Source organism: Heptranchias perlo, chromosome 24 (genome assembly GCF_035084215.1).
Source record: "Heptranchias perlo isolate sHepPer1 chromosome 24, sHepPer1.hap1, whole genome shotgun sequence".
In the NCBI taxonomy this organism is placed as follows: Eukaryota; Metazoa; Chordata; class Chondrichthyes; order Hexanchiformes; family Hexanchidae; genus Heptranchias; species Heptranchias perlo.
Window position 1 is genome coordinate 41244830 of NC_090348.1, and position 20779 is coordinate 41265608.

The 20779-nt window shown below is 39.0% G+C and overlaps 1 protein-coding gene across 1 annotated transcript in view; it reads left to right on the top strand.

Annotated features, from left to right (window-relative positions):
• Nucleotides 1-679: 679 nt before the first annotated feature.
• mkln1 (muskelin 1, intracellular mediator containing kelch motifs) overlaps nucleotides 680-20779 on the top strand; it is a 133944-nt gene continuing 113844 nt past the window's right edge. Inside the window, exons 1-2 of the mRNA XM_068005164.1 lie at nucleotides 680-762; nucleotides 18360-18429. Of these exons, the coding sequence (XP_067861265.1) occupies nucleotides 680-762; nucleotides 18360-18429 (153 nt within the window). The remainder of the gene's footprint in view (nucleotides 763-18359; nucleotides 18430-20779) is intronic.

A 20779-nucleotide genomic window follows, 5' to 3' on the forward strand; every position in this document is an offset into this window, starting at 1 on the left:
ATCTGTGTGCAGGGTGGGGTTGGATGTTTGTATCTGTGTGCAGGGTGGGGTTGGATGTTTGTATCTGTGTGCAGGGTGGGGTTGGATGTATGTATCTGTGTGCAGGGTGGGGTTGGATGTTTGTATCTGTGTGCAGGGTGGGGTTGGGGATGTATCTGTGTGCAGGGTGGGGTTGGATGTTTGTATCTGTGTGCAGGGTGGGGTTGGGGATGTATCTGTGTGCAGGGTGGGGTTGGATGTTTGTATCTGTGTGCAGGGTGGGGTTGGGGATGTATCTGTGTGCAGGGTGGGGTTGGATGTTTGTATCTGTGTGCAGGGTGGGGTTGGATGTTTGTATCTGTGTGCAGGGTGGGGTTGGATGTTTGTATCTGTGTGCAGGGTGGGGTTGGGGATGTATCTGTGTGCAGGGTGGGGTTGGATGTATGTATCTGTGTGCAGGGTGGGGTTGGATGTTTGTATCTGTGTGCAGGGTGGGGTTGGATGTTTGTATCTGTGTGCAGGGTGGGGTTGGATGTTTCTATCCATGTGCAGGGTGGGGTTGGGGGTGTATATGAGGATTGGGTACATGTACTGGGTATATATATATATCTATCTATGTGCAATGGGAGTGCCCTCCCACCCCGCTCTCCCGGGTCACGTGGTGCGGAGCCTGGGCTGGCCGCCGCGCTGCTGCTGTAAGATGGCGGCCGTGTTACCCGAGAGCAGGGCGCTGAATTACTGCGTCCATAAATGGTCCAGCTACTCCTCCATCTACGTTCCTGAGTAAGTATCCGCCGTGTTTTTTCTCGTGTCCTTTGGGACTCCCCTTCTTTCTTGGACAATAATCTGTTGCCCGTTCGTTATTTCCAGCGGGGCCCGGTAGGGCCGGTGAAGCCTCGGGCTCGCTTGATGCTACAGGCGGCTTTGGGGTTCACCTACTCTGGGCAAGGAAGCTGCTTGCCATTGGGGAGGGGAGGGAATGGAAGAGAGGAGAAGACGTTGATTTCTGTTCTGTTCTAGTTCCCTAATTCGAGATCTTCAAAATGTCTTCAGTTTCTAGCAATTTAATTTGTTTGAACATGAAGTTGAATGTGCAGTCTGTGATGGGAGGGGACTGTTGTCTGGGCTGGGATTTGTAGCCTGTATTTATAGTTTTCCCCCTCACCCCCAGGTTTATTAAATAGCTGCCCCGCCAAAAAAATGTGCAGCGATTTTCAGAAAGCCTTAAGTGTTGTTGTTTCCCCCCCCCCCCTCGCTTTTCTAATGCAATAGTAGAGTTGAATGGGACTGGAAATTTGTGCCCACCTTCAGTTTCACCCAGATGCTTTTGTAACTGTATTTGATGCAAAGCAACAGGCAGTTCTTTGAAAATGATTCACTGTAGTCACATTACTAAACTGATTTTTAATGTTATAATTTAAAAAAAACAAATAACTGGCATTTATCTAGTGCCCTATCTTGTGCCTTGAATTGCTTAACACTCAGTAAATTACTTGTTCAGTGCAGTCACAGTTTAGTAGATAGTTGAACTTGTGTGTTTTCTCCTGTCACTTAAAATAGAAAAGGGTAGTAGCACCTGATCCTGGAATTGGTAACCATTTAATTTTATCAGTGTGTAGGTAGTTTTTTTGGAATCTGAGTAATTTGTTTATTGCAATAGGTGAAAACTTGCTGTTTTACATCAGTTGTAGGTGGTATTGGAACTAAGATTTATAAAATGCAAGTTTCAGTCTTGAGAACTGTTGCAGATCCTTTCACTGATTAGTTGTCTACTTGCTCATACTCCTTTCACTGGATGTTGCAAAACCAGTTTTAAAAAAAAAATGTTTTTGATACTGTTGTTTATGTATGATCTTTGCAATGTGTCAAGTGCCTGCAAATAGTATCAGCCACTTCAAATATTTGGGAATGTTGGATACACAGCCTTATTACAGCAAATAAAACCAGCACATCATGGTCAAATACAGATTTTAAAATTATATGGAGGATGATTGCTGATCCATTAATTTAAATAACAGCTCACATTTTCATAATTGGTGTGATTGCTGTTAGCTTTTTGTATGTGGTCACTAACTAAAGCTCAGCAGTAGACTGAGAACCTAGCAATATCTGAAATATCCCAATAATTGTTGAGACAGTGGAGAAATTTATGAATCATTTTCCTTCCCATTTATCAAACCTGCATGTTCCAGAAGTAAAATTTGTCTTATGATTCAACATACATGAATACATTTTTAAAAAGCATTGCAGTGCCTTGCTTTGTCTCCTGCTAATATTGCTTCTCTCATTTAACCATCTACTGTTCTCCACCCAAGCACTTCACAGGTTATTTTTTTTCTGTTTTCTTTTTCCTACCCCTTTATCCTTGTTCTGTTCCTTTTTTAAACACACTTCATCAGTAATATGTTTCAGCCCTGGGGAATGGCTTTAGACCTGAAATGCTGACTGACTGACTTCTGTTTCTCCATAGATTCTGCCTGACCTGAGCATTTCCCAGCCTTTTCTGTTTTTGTTTACACAAATGAATTGTCTGATTGAATGATCTTGACAAATGTTTGTATTATCCATGTGTGACACAACTGCTGTGCGTTACTGGCAGTATAACTGAACCCAGTTGCACTTGAACAATTGAGCAAAACCGTATTCATCAGTATTGCACGGACAGATTTGTTTTGCTGTACTTTATAGTTGGGCTCTACTTTTGTGCTGGTGTGAATGCTGTGTTTCTGCAATAGCTTGTTGGTGAGTATTAGTTCTGGAAAGCACTCCTTTAACCAAGTTGTGTTAAGTGTCCTGTGATGCTGACTGTTACACAGTAACACATCAACAGTTAAAGGCTACATCGCAACTTCTAACTGCTTTGCTAGTATAGTTTGTAGCAAGTACATTTACCTCTTAAGTTAGCTCAATATTTGTCTTGTTTACCTGGCTTTGTGGATGTTTTTTTATTTGTGGAAATGATGTTTATTCTAACTGATGAGTGGCTTTGCGGTTCCTTATTCAAGTAACTACATCGTCAGTTATAAGAACGTAAGGAATAGGAGCAGGAGCAGGAGCAGGAGCAGGAGTAGGAGTAGGCCAATCGGCCCCTCGAGCCTGCTCCGCCATTCAATAAGATCATGGCTGATCTGATCCTAACCTCAAATCTAAATTCATGTCCAATTTCTTGCCCGTTCCCCGTAACCCCTAATTCCCTTTACTTCTAGGAAACTGTCGATTTCCGTTTTAAATTTATCTAATGATGTAGCTTCCACAGCTTCCTGGAGCAGCAAATTCCACAGACCTACCACCCTCTGAGTGAAGAAGTTTCTCCTCATCTCAGTTTTGAAAGAGCAGCCCCTTATTCTAAGATTATGTCCCCTAGTTCTAGTTTCACCCATCCTTGGGAACATCCTTACCGCATCCACCCGATCAAGCCCCTTCACAATCTTATATGTTTCAATAAGATCGCCTCTCATTCTTCTGAACTCCAATAAGTAGAGTCCCAATCTACTCAACCTCTCCTCATATGTCCACCCCCTCATCCCCGGGATTAACCGAGTGAACCTTCTTTGTACTGCCTCGAGAACAAGTATGTCTTTTCTTAAGTATGGACACCAAAACTGTGTGCAGTATTCCAGGTGCGATCTCAACAATACCTTGTATAACTGCAGCAATACCTCCCTGTTTTTATATTCTATCCCCCTAGCAATAAACGCCAACATTCCGTTGGCCTTCTTGATCAACTGCATACTAACTTTCTGATTTTCTTGCACTAGGACCCCCAGATCCCTTTGTACTGCAGTACTTTCCAGTTTCTTGCCATTAAGATAATAACTTGCTCTCTGATTTTTCCTGCCAAAGTGCATAACCTCACATTTTCCAATATTGTATTGCATCTGCCAAATCTCCGCCCACTCACCCAGCCTGTCTATATCCCCCTGTAGGTTTTTTATGTCCTCCTCACTCTGCACTTTCCCTCCCATCTTTGTATCATCTGCAAACTTTAGTTCTTTGATATTGTCAGTAATTCATCCAGAAGATAACCCATTCAATAATGGTGTGGTTCTAAAAACGAGGTGCTGCAAATATGTAGCACTTAGTTATTACAGTTGCACCAATAAGAACCTGAAACAACATATACTGCCATTAATGTAGTAAATGTGGAAAGAGAAGAATAATATTGCTTGTTGGGACCTTTTGTCTGATGAGGGTCCCATCTACAATGCTGGCCTGTCTCTCTTTGAGATTATTGATCTGTATATTTCCAGCATTTTGTATTTGCTATTCCTATCATTTTTTTGCTAGTACTGTAATTGGATTTGAAATTTATACAGCTGTCATGGAAAGCAATAAATTGCTTGTATCATTCCACACCTACGATCAAACATTTGTGAGTAATGAAAGAAAGAGCTTGCATTTATATAGGGCCTTATTTAACATCAAAAATGTCCCAAAGTTCTTCAATGAATTACTTTGTGATGACTGAGCAATCACTATTAATGTGGTGGTCGTTTTGCACACAGCAACATCCTACAAACAACAATGATCTGTCGACTTCTTTAGTGTGAGTTGAGTGTTTTCAGGTTTAATTCAAATAATGCTGTGGGATCGTCACTGCCCATCTCCATCATCGAAGTAGTCAGGGTGGTACATAAACACGGAGTGTTGAAAGTAACCATTCCCAGTGATACCTGTCCCAAATAGGTGGTATTCCTTGGAAGTAATTAAATATACGTTCTCGAAATATTCTCCCATATGTTGCTGTGGGGTGATGTGATTTGCTATTTGATTTATACCTGTCGATGCCATCATGTTGGTACCTTTCTGCTCAAAACCAAGTGGATATTTCTGTACTAAGTCGACAATGCACTACAAAACTGGCACCAGACAAATGTAGTGGCGTATCCAACGTTCATTCCTCAGTTTAAAAAAAAAACAAATTGGATTGAAATAGGTTTGATAATATTGGATAGCTGTGGAAAAAATGCCTCAAATTAAATATTTTTAAGTGTTGCGCAAATGAAATTTTGTGTATATAGATATGAATATTGGAGAATCAGAGGTCAAATACCAAGACCAACAGTACAGGATATCACCAAGGGTGCAGATAGTAAAAGATGAGGCAAGATAAAGTGGAAATTGATGATCACTTAATGGTAAGCAAGGAAGGGAAGACTGAGGGAGATGAGGATTCCACAGTTGTAAGATTCTGGAAAAGAATAAGTTGGAGGAGGAGACTGCAACGAGTCTTGATTTCAAAACAGTAGCCATGACAAAGAGCCCTTGTATATCACTTTAGGACATCTTGAATCGAATTGTAGCCAATAAATTATTTTTTGAAGTGCCAAATTGTGCATAGCTATGTGTCTCCAACAGCAAATGAGATTAAATAACCAATGAATCTTTTTGTTGGTGGTTGTGGGACACCAGGAGCACTCCTTGCTCCCTTCAAGTAATATCATGGGCAATTTTATATTGAGCTGAATAGGTAGATGGGGTTTCGATTTAGTATGTCACCTGAAAGGCGGCACCATTGATAACACAGCTTTCCTTCAGTGCTGCATTGAAAGGTCAGCCTAAGTTTTGTGCTTGGGTTTTGGAGTGAGGCTTGAACTTGCAACCATTTGACTCCTAGTTCCCCCTGCTGCCACTTGGGTTGGATAGCATATTTGAAGGTGAGAAGGAACAAGAGAAGTAAGTTCAGAAGCCAGAATATTATTGATTATGATAGTGCTGATGAAATGGAAAAAAGTAGGAGGTTGTGACAGAGAAATTATCTGTTGAATGCTGAGCTTTTTCTTGCATTTTGTAGTAGTAGTAATACTAGGACATAGTGCTAATGGTGCATCTTTACTCACACTGTGGAGGCTTGAATAGTCCTGCTTTCTGATGTCCTTCCATGTGAGGAGAGGGAGATAAATCCTGCCAACTGACATAGATGTCTGGGAATGGAGTAGAGTTCTAGAGTGGTCTTGGTAGATTTGGAAATGTGAGGTTGACCATGCATTCAGCTCCCTGTCAGTACTCTTACCCCTTTGATTTTTTTCAACAACAACTTGAATTTATATAGTGCCTTTAACATAGGAAAATGGCCCAAGGCAGACAGACATTTTCCTCAAGAAAGTTGGTCTTTGTAGTAAGTTTTCACTTGGTGCACATACTTTGACCAAAGTGAACGTAATACCAAGCTATTTCTATCTGTATTTTCTCAGAGGTAATATGTAGTAATGATTAACTGTTCCAGTGCTGTACTGCAAACTGAAGATACTGGACTAATAGAGCTTGACCTGCAAATAAAACTGAAGAGTAGACAAGTTGTCATTAGACATTGTGTGTACCATTCTGTTTCCCACTCCAAATCGGAATGGTTGTTTTTGTTTTGGTGCAACAGGCTTATAGGAATAGTGAATGTAATATAAGTGGTTCAAGATGGGATATGCTTCTGTATTAAGTTAATGCAGTGTAATGGAATTGTCCATGGAAGGGCCCTTTTCTCTTCCCAGGCCAAAAAAAACTTTTACATGTGCCACGCAAGAATATGAAAGTCATTGCATATAGCTGGTGAATTACTTGGGGCTGAAGAATTGTTTACCCCTTCTAATTGAAATCATTAGCACCAGCCCAGTAATTTTAGCTCAGACTTTAACTGTATATGGTGCATTGGATGAAGTTGAGATGACTTTTTAGTTGTAGTGGCAGTTACACAGGAAGAAAATGTTCAGATTTTTTTTCTTGACTTTTTTTTGAGTGGGTGATGAAGAACATGAGATTTTTGTGCTAGATTTTAACTGAGCTGAGGTGAAAGGACTTGATTCTAACCTGCTACACCACCAAGTTCTTGGAAATGTTTTTCAGTCATGCCACTACAGGTTCTTTTCATTTGAATCTGAAGGATGATGATAAGTGTTCAACATTTAGTGTGTAAAACTCTTTATATAATTTTGTCATAACTTTTCTTTGTTTTGATTTATTGAGGGTGGGACAGGACTGATGGCACCATTCCTTTCACTGCTGTCAGCTTCCATAATAACCAATTTCTTGTACCGAGGGTTGCCAGCTATACATTACAAGATTGCAACGTGGTTCCTGATGAGGAAGGTTATGTGCCCAGAGAGCTGCTACAGTTTCCCCTATTTCAGCATGCAGTTGTTTCTTAGGATTACCAATTTAAAAAAAAAATTTCACTACTTTCCTGGAGTCCATTCCATATGTTGACCACCGTGTGAAGAATAATTTTATTTATTAGCTTGAATCTGTCCCTTTGTTTTACTCTTGCAATTTAAATGAAAATAATAGTTTGGATTTGCCTTTTATATTTGTTCTCCATGTACAGTATGTTACATTCCTTTGCATTAAATTTTGTCTGCCAATGTTTCACTGTTTGGTATCATCTGCAAATTTGATCACTTTGCATTGATTGTCTAAATCCAAGTCACTTTTATATAAATTAGAAACAGTAGTGGTCCCAAATCCAAGCGACTTGGTACTTCCCTTCCAAGCACTCGACATGACTTCTCTGATGGATCCTCATTTTCTATCTTTTACCCATTCTCAGGGGTTACCTTAAATCCCCAAAGTTTTGCATTTTATGTGGCATTTTATCCAATCCTTTTGAAAATCCAGGCACATTGTGGTGTAGGGCTTTCCACAATCCATTTGGGTTGTCACTTCCTTGAAGTTGGTGAGGTTGATCAGGCAGGACCTTCCTCTTCTGCATCTATACTGAACTCTGTCTATTAAGTTACACTTGTAATTCTCAAGTTTTCTCCTGATTGATTTCATTATTTTACATGGAATGGAAGTAATACTGATGGGTCTGCATTTGCTTGTGTCTGAATTGACTTTTTTGAACATGGCCTGTTTCCACTCTACTGGGACTTCTCCAGTGTTTAGTGACTCTGATTCTCAGTGCCTGTCTGATCTCCTCCCAAGTCTCTCTGAATGTGCTGGGATACATACCGTGCATAACTGAAAACTTACTTATTTTTGAGCCCTTTTAGTCTGTATATTTCATTTGATTTATCTTGAAGTCATAGATTTTGCCTAGATTACTTCTGTTAGGTGAGGGTATGTTGCTGATTATGGGCTAGCTTTGATCATCAGGACTGCACAGTGTTGCATGTGTTACATCGTGGAGTGACAAATTAGTTAATTTCATAATTTGGCCTGGTTGAAATTGTCCACATAATTGCCAGAAAATATGATCAGGAAAAGAAGATGGTGTTTTATATATTAAATCTGTTAAATTTGGCTACACGGCGCAATAGGTTTGACCTTTTTGAATGTATATAAGGAGTGAGTTTGATTTTTACAGTGCAGTGGCACTAAGTCTCGGTGTGGAATTTGTGCTTTTTACTAGTATTTAATGGAAGAACGAAATGAGATAAAACCACAGAAAATTATGACCTGCTCGGTCCAGCAACGAGTGAAAGATGTGGTTTAAATCAAAGTTGCATTTACCACAATTTTGACAGTTTAGGATGTGGAAAAGGCTTGAAACACCACATTGGAACAAATAAACAAGATGAGCTGTGTAATATTTAAAACATTTTATCAGATAAGGTATCATTTAGAATCGAGCTATATTTACAGTTCAGTATATGGCCGAAGTGCTTAGGTATTGCTCGTTTTTAATGACTATACTTAGCTGCTGTAAGTCTTAAAAAGCTAAGGACCATGAAGTACATTTGATGGACACTATGATGGAAGTAGCTGCCTTTAAAGTGAGTGTTTAGGATGTGATTCTTAGTGCTTAGTACAAGTTCTTTGGAAGAGGTAGTGCTTGTATGTGAATATATTTTTGCATAGCTTCTCAGTATTGGTCTCCAACGAATGTAAGACTGTGGAAATAGCTTAAGGTTCCTGTTAAGAATAAGTTTAAGGATGGGGTCTTTGTTGCTTGTCTTTTTGGGACTAGAAAAATATGATTAGGACTCCTTGAATTGTATGAGTGCGCACACAGGTGGGGACAAGATAGGCCCTTCAGTGTATCTAACTGATTCAGCTTTAGATGCTCACATAGGATCTGCTCAGAGATGGGCTAACTCAATTCACATCAGGGATTGGTACAGCATATCCATAAGTAAGCACATTTATTAAGGAACTTTTTAGTGTCAAGTATCGTTTAGATGTATTTTGGCTGTTTATTGTATGTGAATGGAAAAACCAAACTGTGCCCCCAATGATGAGTGCGGGTTTCTTGAGTTAGTCTTGCCCAAGGATATTCAAACTGCGATCTGTAGGTGACTTGCGCCCCCGCTCCTCCCAGCACTGGAAATCCAGTACTTGAAGCCCAGGTAACTTGGTCATTCTTCCGCTTGTATTTATTTACTGATTTGTTCCCATTGAATTTTGTGAGCCTTTAAGTTTGGAAAGTAGTGTTGTTAATATTGCCTCATTGCGAGACGATTTCTGAATTCGACAAGTTTGCAACCCCTAGTTTGATGTTATTTGTTATAATGCAAGAGAGCCATGGGTGATCAGCAAAGTTATGATGTTAGAATGGATAAGCAGGCAAGGGCATGCATAAGAGGAATATCAATAGTCCAAGGTTTAACCTCATTGGCATTTGTTCATATAAAACAAATCAGCTTGGGAAATGGATGGTGCAGTGGCTTAGACCCTGACCTTTTATCTCTGGGACCAGGGTTCAAATCCTAACAGACTGATGGGATGAAGGTCACCTCTGGCTGCAAATGTCCTACCTTACAACGGTGACTATACTTCAAAAGTACTTCTTCGGCTGTAAAGCGCTTTGGGATGTCCTGAGGTTGTGAAAGGCACTATATAAATACAAGTCTGTCTTTTTTTTAATGTAACATGAGTTTGGGTTGTGTTAGTTCAATTATGACTGAGCATAAGCCTGTAGTACAAAACTACCCCAAATTCGATATTAATTGGCAGTCTGCCCACATGTTGGCAGGTGTGGGAAATGGATAACAAGTGTTGCATTGGTACAGATGGGGATGCTGTTTTGAGGTTGGGGCTGAATAGATTGAGCTTTACTTTGCAAATAGCTATATTTATGTGGGAGTGTTTGGTGACATGGGTGTCTGAGATAGTCAGACTTGCATTCCCACATTAATCCCTCCTCTTGAACACACAAAAAAAAGAGATTGAAAAGAAGAAACAAAATCAACTTTTTTGTCTTTAAAGATAGGTACTTTTATTCATTATTCTCTAGAACTGTAGAATTGGGCAACATTGATCCATCTTGAGTATTGGGCCATTACAGACCTTTAACTGAGTAGCAGGTATCTTAACTGTTTTTAAAAAAAAAAAGTAATACTTTTCGAGTTATTCATGGTAGACAGACCAAACAATCTACCTGGTTAGTATGAATTCATAGATTCCTGTAGGACTAAATTGAAAAGGCAGGTAATGTAGTAATAATGATTTTTGCAGCAGTCACAATAAGCTCGAGTAGGTGAGGAGGGAGTCGTATGCAGAACAGGTCATCCGGGCCAGAACTGAATTTGAGTGACTGAGTAACTTTTAACTGTAAACAATGATGTAATGAAGTGTCAGTTTTTACTGTTGTTGCTTAAATGCCACTGAAACAGCACGGCCATGCCTGTATTCAAATAAAGAGTACACTGAAACCCCAACTTTGGCTGAACATACATTTTTTTTCAGCCAGTTAAGCTGAATGTTAAACGTAAATGAAAGTAGCAGCAACATGTTTGTGAGATGAGTAGGATAGTTAAGAGATGACTGGGGATGGAAAGTGAAAATGGCACGGAAAGCAAGAGTTTCCCAGGTCGGGAGTGGAGAAGGAAAGAGCCTTCAAACAAGTTTTTTTAAAAATCGGCAAATTCCTGGAGCATGTGATTGATGTAAAGAGTACGATTAATGCTTTTTTTCTTCTACATCAGTATTCTCAACTTTAAAGAAATTTTATATTGTTGTATACTTTACATTGTTTGCTTTAGTCATTCTTTACAAGCCAGAGATAAAACTCAGCCCTGAACTTTTAACTGGAGCTTCACATCAAGATAGCTCAATAAGGCAAAGGGACTTTCATAAAGTAAATATTTTTGTAACTGTTTCTATTTAAGGATTAGATTTCTGTAAAACCATTTAAGAAAATACATAAATGTAAATCTGTTAGAGAAGGTTTAATGATATTTGTACTTGGGCACACGTTTTCATTCAAATCAGTTAATATAATTGCTTAGCAGGAAAGTTTAGACAAATTATATTCGTCTCTTTACTTTGAGAAGCTCCTACATAAAACCCAGTAATTCTCTAACATCAGGGAGGGGGTTCTGTTAGCTTGCAATGATTTCAGGGTTGTTTATTTAAATAGACTTGGTTTTTTTTCTTATGGTCTGCACAGGTGCTTGCTGTCCTCCCTGGAGGATAGAGAGTGGGCTTCAGCTGCTGCTACATACAGTCATGCTAAAACTGAAGGCAGTTTGTAACTGACACCTGGAAAGGCATCTTGAAGTAGGTTTCTGATAAGTCAGAGGCAGCTGTAAACTTGTATTTAAGTAGCATTTTTAATGCAGAAAAATCTCCCAAGATGCTTCACTGATGAAGAAGGGAATGGCCGATGAATTTTAGTGGGGTAATGAGAGGTGACTGAAAGCTTGGTCGAAAAGTTGGGTTTCAAGGAATCTTTTAAAGGCAGTGAAAGAAGTTGAAAGGCGGAGAGAGCGATTAAGGGAAGGAGTTTGAGAGTTGGGCCAAAAAGGCTGATTACTCTGCCATTAATGGTTTAAAGGGAGGGTTCTGCAGAAGGCCAGAGTTAAAGGACTAGAGTGCACACAGTAAAGTATGTAAGGCTAGAGAAGGTTGTGGAAGTAGGAATGGGGTGAGGCAGTGGAAAAGTTTGTCCATAAGAATGGGGGTTTTAGGTTTGATGCTTTGGGGGTAAGGAGTTCGTGTAGGCAAGCATGGATGGGCTTCGTGTAGGACAGGACGTCGCAGCTGAGTTTTGGACAATTGAGTTTATGGAGAGTGAAAATTAGTACATCGAAGAGGAGGGTTAAGGGTTTTGGCAGTGGTGGGAGAGAGGTTGGTCGAGTTGATAACTTGAACAGCTTGCCCTCTACAAAGGCAAGAGTTTCTTCTAATTCAATTGTTGCAACGATCTTAGTGATTTTTAGGAAGTTTGCGAAAGGGCTTTCAACATGGCAAGATTTGGAAGATCTAATTCCTGAAGGCAAAAACATTTATTTTTATTATAGTTCTACTTTGTTAGAAACTAATAAGTCCTTGTAGACACTAATTTTTACTATTAAAAATGTGACCGCAGTAAATTTGAGATGGCACTCAGTTTTGACTTGAGCTGTGTCTGGAGAGAGTGTTTTAAATAACATAGCACTAGGGTGAATTACAAATTGCCTCAAACACATTTATATCCAAATAAAGAACGAACAAAATTGTATTTCATACCTTTTAAATTCCTCAAGGCACCCCAAACCACTTCGAAGAGTGAAGTACTTTTGACGTTTAGTCACTTGTAAAAGCACTGCAGGTAGGTTGTATCACCTATGACCCACAAACAGCAACGCAAAACAATTGGTAGGTGATCTGTGTTGGTTGAGTGTTGAATGTTGGCTGTGACACCAGGAGAACTCCCCCTGCTCTTGTCCAAATAGTGCTATGGGATCTTTTACCTTAACAGGCAGAGGACTTCTGATGATTTCTCTTTTTTTCCACTTCTCTAATGAATATTAAGGCAGAAGACAAATTTACTGTAAATCTTCCCAGATGCTTGAAACTGAGATTTCAGCACCAGTCACTGGGCGCCCACCATAATAGAAAAAAACTTTCACTGTAGCTGAAGGAAGTTAATAAAATGGCAGTACAAGAAGCTTTTTGTGGGAACCCTGGTTAATGAATGTGTATTACCATTCAGACATCTTTATTTGTCTCTTAGAGTCACACTCCCACTGTCATTGGATCCATTTCTCAGTGTCCTGTTATCAATCCAGTGAAGAATATATATAGATGGCTTTGGGCACCACCTGATCCCCTAATTTCTTAAGGAAACGTTGTGTAACATTTGTTATGTTCCTCAAAAGCAACATGAGTATAACTCCAGAATACTTATCCAGTCTTGTATCCTACATATACGTCTAGTCTTGTGTTTCTTGGCATAATGTTTCAATGGCCTGAGCTTGTGTTCCATACAGCCTTCGATTGCCTCTATCTCTATTTAATCTTCTAGCTGGATCCTGTTTCTAACCAGGTATTCATCTCCTTTTAAAGCTGTAATTTTAGTTATTTCTTGGCTTCAAAGATGTGCACTGCAGTAGCTTTTAACTTTTTTTGTGTTGAACTGTTTATAATTTCTGTTTCCTAGCTGATGTCATCCTTCAACTAGAAGCAGAAAAGGATTTTGCTTCCTCTATCAGAATGGTTTCAATTTCTTTTCAGTGGCTGTGCACAAACCAACCAAATTTTTATCCTCCGTCTAATTTTTGATTAAATACAAATATTTAAAAAAAAAATTATTTAAAAAAAAGCAAGCTAGAAGTAAGGAGAGGTTGGATGGAACTTTTCACTTAAACAGTAGTAGCTCTGGCATAAGTTACCAGGGAAGGCTGTTGAAGTGGGCAATTTAAATGGGTTTGAAAGACATTTGGATGTTTTTGAAGAAAAAAGGAATTGAGGGATATTGTGAAGTGAGTGTGGCTTGGATTGATCTAAGTGATGTGCTTGGTCAACCTAATGGCTTTTCTCCTATTTTTAAAAAAAAGTCTTGTTTTTAAAGTAGGGAAAATGCCACCTTTGGTGAGACTACAGACTAGCCGACAGTACAGCCAAGAAGTTGATGGGGTTCTACACACCTCAATGTGTCTGCTTCACCATTTAGCACCTAAAATCCCAGAAAATCTAGGAATTGGAGGTTAATAAGTTGACTTTCAAAATAACTGTTAAGAGCTGCTCAAAGGCTATTGCCATCCTTATTGCTTACACAGTGCTGATTTTTTTTAAATAGCATTTACTGGGAACATGATTGAAATGGAATAAGTTTTGCTTCTGTGGATAATGATTGTACTCAAAAGTGCATTTTAGTTGCCTCAAGACAGTGAAGTCAATTTGTAAATAAGCAGTGGTATGTTTATGCTGTATGAAGACGTACTGTTTTAAATCGGAAGTGCAGCAATCTTGGAAATTTTACATAGCGTGAAGTTTATGCTGAATAGAATCTTGTAACTTTGCTAATACAAAAACTACGTTTGGAAAGTTGTAAAATGTTACAAAAAGGTCATTACTGATCACTACATGTTCTCAATTATCATCAGCTCTACATCTCGCCTAAATGCTATTTCTAATCTGTTTTTCTTTCATGTTTTTCTATCATTCTGAAATCATTCAGACCTCAAAACTTTAAAATCCATACATTTTGACAACAATAGTGTTTATGGACACATGGCAGATGAAATTTAATGCAGAAAAAAGCCAAGTGATACATTTCGATAGGCAGAACGAGGAGAGGCAATATAAATTAGAGGGCCCGACTCTCGGGGTACAGGAACAGACACACCTGGGGCTATATGTGCATAAATCATTGAAGGTGGCAGGGAAGGTTGAGAAAGTGGTTAAGAAAGCATGCGGGATCCTGGGCTTTATAAATAGAGGCATACAGTACAAAAGCAAGGAAGTAATGATGAAACTTTATAAAACGCTGGTTCGGCCACAACTGAAGTATTGTGTCCAGTTTAAGGTGATTGGCAAAAGAACCAAAAGTGACATGAGGAAAAACATTTTTACACAGCGAGTAGTTAGGATCTGGAATGCACTGCCCGAGGGGGTGGTGGAGGCAGATTCAATCATGGCCTTCAAAAGGGAACTGGATAAGGACTTGAAAGGAAAAAGTTTGCAGGCCTAGAGAGGGCGGGGGAGTGGGTCTAGCTGGATTGCTCTTGCATAGAGCTGGCACGGACTTGATGGGCCGAATGGTGTAACCTTTCTATGATTCTATGGTACTCAGGTGAGCGAAATGTGCAATGCTGAGTTGTTCCATCACCGATTATTGTCAGACCAAAATTCAGGGTCAAGTTATCATACTTTTGTGTTATAGTTTTGCTGTCAGGTTTATAGTAAATGTTCATCTGTAAGTTGAGGTATTTATGTCACTGGGGACTGAAAGTATATGTGAGGGTGTTGTATTGTATCTGAGTAATATGCAGTGGATGTTCTGCCAGTACTGTCACAACGACTTAAAATTTGTTCTTGACTTGATTCTGCTGCCAGCAAGAACCCAACCTGACCCTGCTCTGAGGCAGAACCTGACCTGAACCTGTTGGCACCCAGAAATACTGGCACATTAGCTGCAAGCTCAGCTACTTTGAAATCAGCTGATCTTGTCAACGGGAACATGTCCCGCTGGAGCTTAGAGACGTGACTTTCAGTGGAATAAGCTCCCACTGACTAGATCATCTGGTGCTGGTACAGCTGATTTTGCAGCTAATCTTCCAGAATTCTTGGCTGACATGTTGGGTCACATTCTGTCTGAGAGCAGGTTGTAGCTTCTTGGTGATTTTCTTTTCAGCTTTTCATTCAGTTACCAGTAAGTTCAGTTCTGTGTGCCAGGAGGGAATTGTGTGTAAACTTGACTGGTCAATGTTACACTGTCACTGTGCCTTTACATGTAGGTCAGGATTTTTCAGCAGTTTTTGCCTGGAAAATAGGGTCTTGCAGATATGTCGCCTTATGAGTATATGCAATAAACTGCATTATTCTTGTTTAGCCTTTTAAAGCAAAATTTGAAGAATAACTGTTGCCAGCAATCTTGAGCGTTGACTGTGGAATGGTTAGAGGGAACATCGTGCAATGAGAGCTGTAGTGCTCTGCTGCACTAGATGTTGTTCTGAAGTCGCTGACCAAAGGGCTACCTGAATTCAGGCAGATTTTATCATTCTTTTGGATTGAGGGTATATTTCATAACTAATACAAATTTAAAAAACGGTTTCAATCGTAAATCCAATAGCTGCCGAAGGAGTAAGTTGTGAGCCAAGTGTGAAGGTTGCAAACATGAGTATTTAATGGTCAGTGCTACTGAGCAGTGACAAAAAGGTTCATTTTCTCCAGGCTGGTACCATACTGCACTAAGTATGTAATTTCAGTGTCAAACTTTTTAAAAAGTTGATAATTGTTGCCTTAGTTACGGTGTTAAATTGGGATGATCAGACAGCTGCTCCCTGTTGAATAATCCTTATCCTTCTTAATAACAGATTTGTAAAGCTAGAGACAGTAATATGTCTGACAATTAAATACATTTATTACTGTTTCAAAATAGTCATATGATTACATACAGAGCAGTATACACAGTCCTACATTTAGAAACTATCATATAAAGAACTTCCTGGGAATCGTGAGCGATGCCTATCCAGGCCAATCACGATAACTCTCCTTGAAGCTAGCCAAAGTTCCTACTGAGTTTTGCTTTCTATTTGTCTTTTTTAATACTAGCTTTAAAAACAAGCTTTCATTGTCTAATTGCTGGTTTAACTTTGGGTGTTTTATGGCCCTCAGGTCATTGAACAGATTGATCGTACACAATGATAGGAGCCTCATGTCGTAATTTAATATCCTGGTCAATATCCTGTCACATTGTCATCTCAGCAACCGTTGCTTCCTATCTTTCCTTTCCCTGCACTATAGCTTTTATCCTGGGGTGTCATTGTGATGAAAAGATAAGATCTTCCAGCACACAGGTCAAACCAGTTTAACCATAATTGATATTAGCTGTTCTGTCTTTATTCTATATTAAAATAATGTAAAAACATACCTATTTTCTTACATGCTCAACAGAAATAAGAATGAATAGCTTACATGCACTAACCAGATTTGTTAGTGCAGAAATAGGTGGATGTGTGATGTTAACCACTGTTGAAGCCACAATAGATACACGTTTTACTTGGGAGCTTTTTTACTTTTTCGATCTGATCTGTTGCTGTGAGGCCATGAGTAACTTGAACTCTTAAGACAAATCATACGGTTAGATAAGTGTAATTATCTAGGTGTTTTCACTTGGCTTTGCCTTGTGAAACTGAACATTCAGCTATTGAAAAACTGATTACATATATCTCTGATTCATTGCGCCCTGATTTTAGCATGCCATTCCCTATTGAGTTTTTTTTACTCAGGACATCTGTTCCAAAATTAACATTTCTTTTGCAGAAGTTGAGGACCGGGATATAGTCATTTAATATCTAATGAAACTTGTTATAGGCAACATTAAAAGGGAGTAAGATGACATTAGAATGTATTTTGCTTAGCCTTGTTCATTTGGTGCAAGCAGCATGACAATGAGCAGTTGTATGGGGGTGTTAAAATTTGTTTTTTCCTTCACTAAAACTCTGCTGAACAAATGGAGGAATGTGTTTGCATTCTTGTGCAATAGCCCCTGAATGGTCGTCAACCTGTTTCTAGGTTTTTGCCATTGAATTACTGACCCCTGGGAAATGTCCAACATTGATGCCATTTAAGTGCCGCCCCCCCTCCCCTCACCCAAAGATAGTTCAGGTAAAATTAGGAACTCATCATATGGGGAATTGTCTGCTATGATATTTCTTTGTGTGCAAAAAATAAAGTTGTAGAATTTACATACAAGTGAATTAACATTTATTATACAGTGGGACATTTCACTTGAGATCAATACAACATGAAGGACTAAACATCTGGGTCACATCAATTGAAGCCTAAGCCTACTTTCTAGTGCTACAATTTGCTAATTTGGGAATAATTTAAGTTTCTTCCGATGAGCAGATGTCACTCACTTGGATTCGGCCTTGGTGGGAATGTTTACAACTGTTGGACGGATGTAGGAGGCTAGAAGTAGCTTAATGCAAGGTGTGGATCTTGGGCATTAGCTTACTTGCATGGAGGAAGAGAGAGATAACATGGGTAAACAAACAGTTCCCTCCGATTCGTTTGAGTTTCCTGGATAGGTTTGCAATCCTTGACTATGTCTAATTTGCAGGCCATCTTGTGCAGCAGTTCAAAAAACAGATGGCTATATCTGTAGCTTAAATGGAGAACATACATTAGTGATGTTCTCTCAGCTATCAGCCAAAGCATCTGAATCCAGGAGTTGTGACTCATGTTACTGTCTTCACTCGTTTCACATACTGATTAACCAACTGTGTGTTTCCAGCATTTTCTGTTTTTCTTTTAGTTAATATGTCTGCTGTTCTCTGAACTTGGAAAAATTATTTCAAGCCCCTCCACAAAAACAAATTTTCTTGAGATTCCAGTTAAACCAGACACAATTAAGGCATCACTGAATCTCTTACAGATGACGAAATGCTTAGGAAATTGGTGAAGAATCCTGTTTATGCTATCAGACAAGATTGTATGGAGCTGCATCCAACACAACTTCAGGAAATGGAGACTGAATGAATATGAGAAACTAACCAAGGGTTTGTGTTTTCTTTCAGGAATATTTTGGTGGATAAACCTCATGACCAGTCTTCAAGATGGTCCTCTGAAAGCAACTACCCCCCTCAGGTGAAAGACCTCAACTTTATGCTCTTAATTTTTTGCTCCCCATGTATAACTACTTTGTCATCCCTCTTCTAACATGAATTCTTTAAAGCCGTTGCATATTACTTCTCAGAAGCTTCAGGAATGTGTATTCATTGAAGTGAGGGGCAAAATGCTTTCTTTTCAATCCACTCACTCCTGTTCCAAGTATCTAGTGGTTGCAACAAACACTTAACTTCAGCTTTTTCACAACTCCAATGCAGTACAGGTGCCCCTACATTGCCGTGGCAATAAGCCTAAACCTAAATCCTTGAACTATTGCATTTGTGTGACTTCCCAAAGCCTTTGTAGACCCCTTCCCACCTTTCTCCCATCCCCCTGTATTTTTAGTTTCCCCGCTATCAGTTTGGGAGGATGCAGCACAAGATTGCACTGTATTTAGTGGATCAAGTGAGTATTGACAGGTCTAACCATGTTTGCTTGATTTTTTTTCCATATGTTTGTAAGTCCATATCTTGGTGGGGATTGCAGATTCAAATCGAAAATGTGTAAATATTAAATAACTGCAAACTTAAAACAGAGCGGAGAAAATAGCATTTCGGGATCAAGAGATTGATGCAGGTCCTGTTTTTATACAGACTCTGCTGCGATTCAACCATACTGCAGTTTTTCATTTTTTTTTTTAGGTGGAAGTTTATGAAAAACTTCTGTATGTTGAAAAAATTTGCATAACTTAAAAGCAGGTGATTTTCAGTGCTTGAACAAAATAGAAATAAAACCAGGGTGTGAATTTCATATCAGCATCACATTTTTGTGTGCTTGTGATATATAATGCAGGAGATGTCACGCACCAGCAGCAGTTTTTAAAAGAGTACCACTTCCCGTTGTGTGCATCAATATTTCATACTTTTGTTAGTGATATCCTTATTTCCCCCTCTTTGCACTCAGTTTGCTGTGTATAGATCTTTTTCTTAATGAATCACTAAGCAGCCATTGCATATTTTATATTGGGAACTAGATTTTATTTGATTTGCTGTCAAAAAAAAATTGAAGTATGGGTCGGCCCAAAAGATGAAGCATTACTCGTTGCTAGCATAATGAAGATTTGATTCATGCACCATAGTGTTTAGTCTTTGTTTCAGGTGTTTGGGAACAGATGAGTGATCAACTTCTTCTGTTAGGCCTTGTAGCTTTGTTCAATTCATGTCCAGTTCTCCCACAGAAGAAGGCTGAAAGTGGAGGTCAGATGAGCTGTGTGCATGGATTAGTTGATGCTGACCTATATAGCGTGAATGATCTTGAAAGCCGGAGGTCCTCTTGTATCGACTTAAAATCCTGTCCTACTGTCAGTAATCATTTCAGTGTGAAATGTCCCCTGTTTTTAAGCATGCACTCTTGTATGAAATTCTGTTACATTTTCCTCACATTGTGCTGTCATCTTGGTCAATGTGTGAATATGTAACTTGATAAAAAGTATTGAGAATTATTTTAATAATTTTGCTCCGATACTGTAAGAAGGGTTTTTCTCCCGTTGAGGTCTGTTATGAATAATTCCAGCATATTTTAGTCCCAGCCTTGCAGGAAAATTTATGACACAGTCACCCTGATGGTTTGAGTGAAATCAGGAAATGTGTGGAAATATCATCTACCAAGTATTTAAGTCAGTGCATGTCTATCTATAATGTGCTAAAAGTCTTGTGTAGCACTTAGCCCCTGTTTATCATACTTTGCCATCATCCTTTATTGATTTGGCACCCAAGTAAAATGGCAGCAAATCAGAACTCAAGGGATGGGGAGCTTATAAATCGCAAGACAGGAAAATGGCTAGAAAATTGTCATTGAGAAACTATGAAGCACAACCAATCCTGAATGAGCGGTCTGAAGAACATATAGAAAGGAAGAACAAGTTAAGAGGGAAAAAAAGTTTTAAAAATGGTGGTGGTGTACTGATTGTACCACTCAATGCTTTTTGACATTTTCTTATGTCAATTTTTTCTCTTCAGTAACTGAAATTTCCATGGTTCAAAATAGTCTTACACAAAACTTTTTTAAAAAAAAGTTAATTTACATATTTCATTGATTAAATTTATGCATTGAATTTTGTTGAAAATCTACTCAAATTCTCTTTTTAAAAAAAAACTCAGCCTCTCCCAAAGACCTGGATTTGGACTTAGTTTCATGCTTCTGGGCAAAAATATCTTTCATCTGAAGGCAGACCTGGGATTCTGGATATGTGTACAAATTCCCATGAGGGGTCAGTAGTAGTTAGCTGGCCAAAGTTTCAAAAGCACTATTGAGGTCAAATTTATCTTTTTTTTAAATGGACTGTGTGCGAGAGATTTTTTAAAAAAGAGCCCCACTTTACACTTGCGTA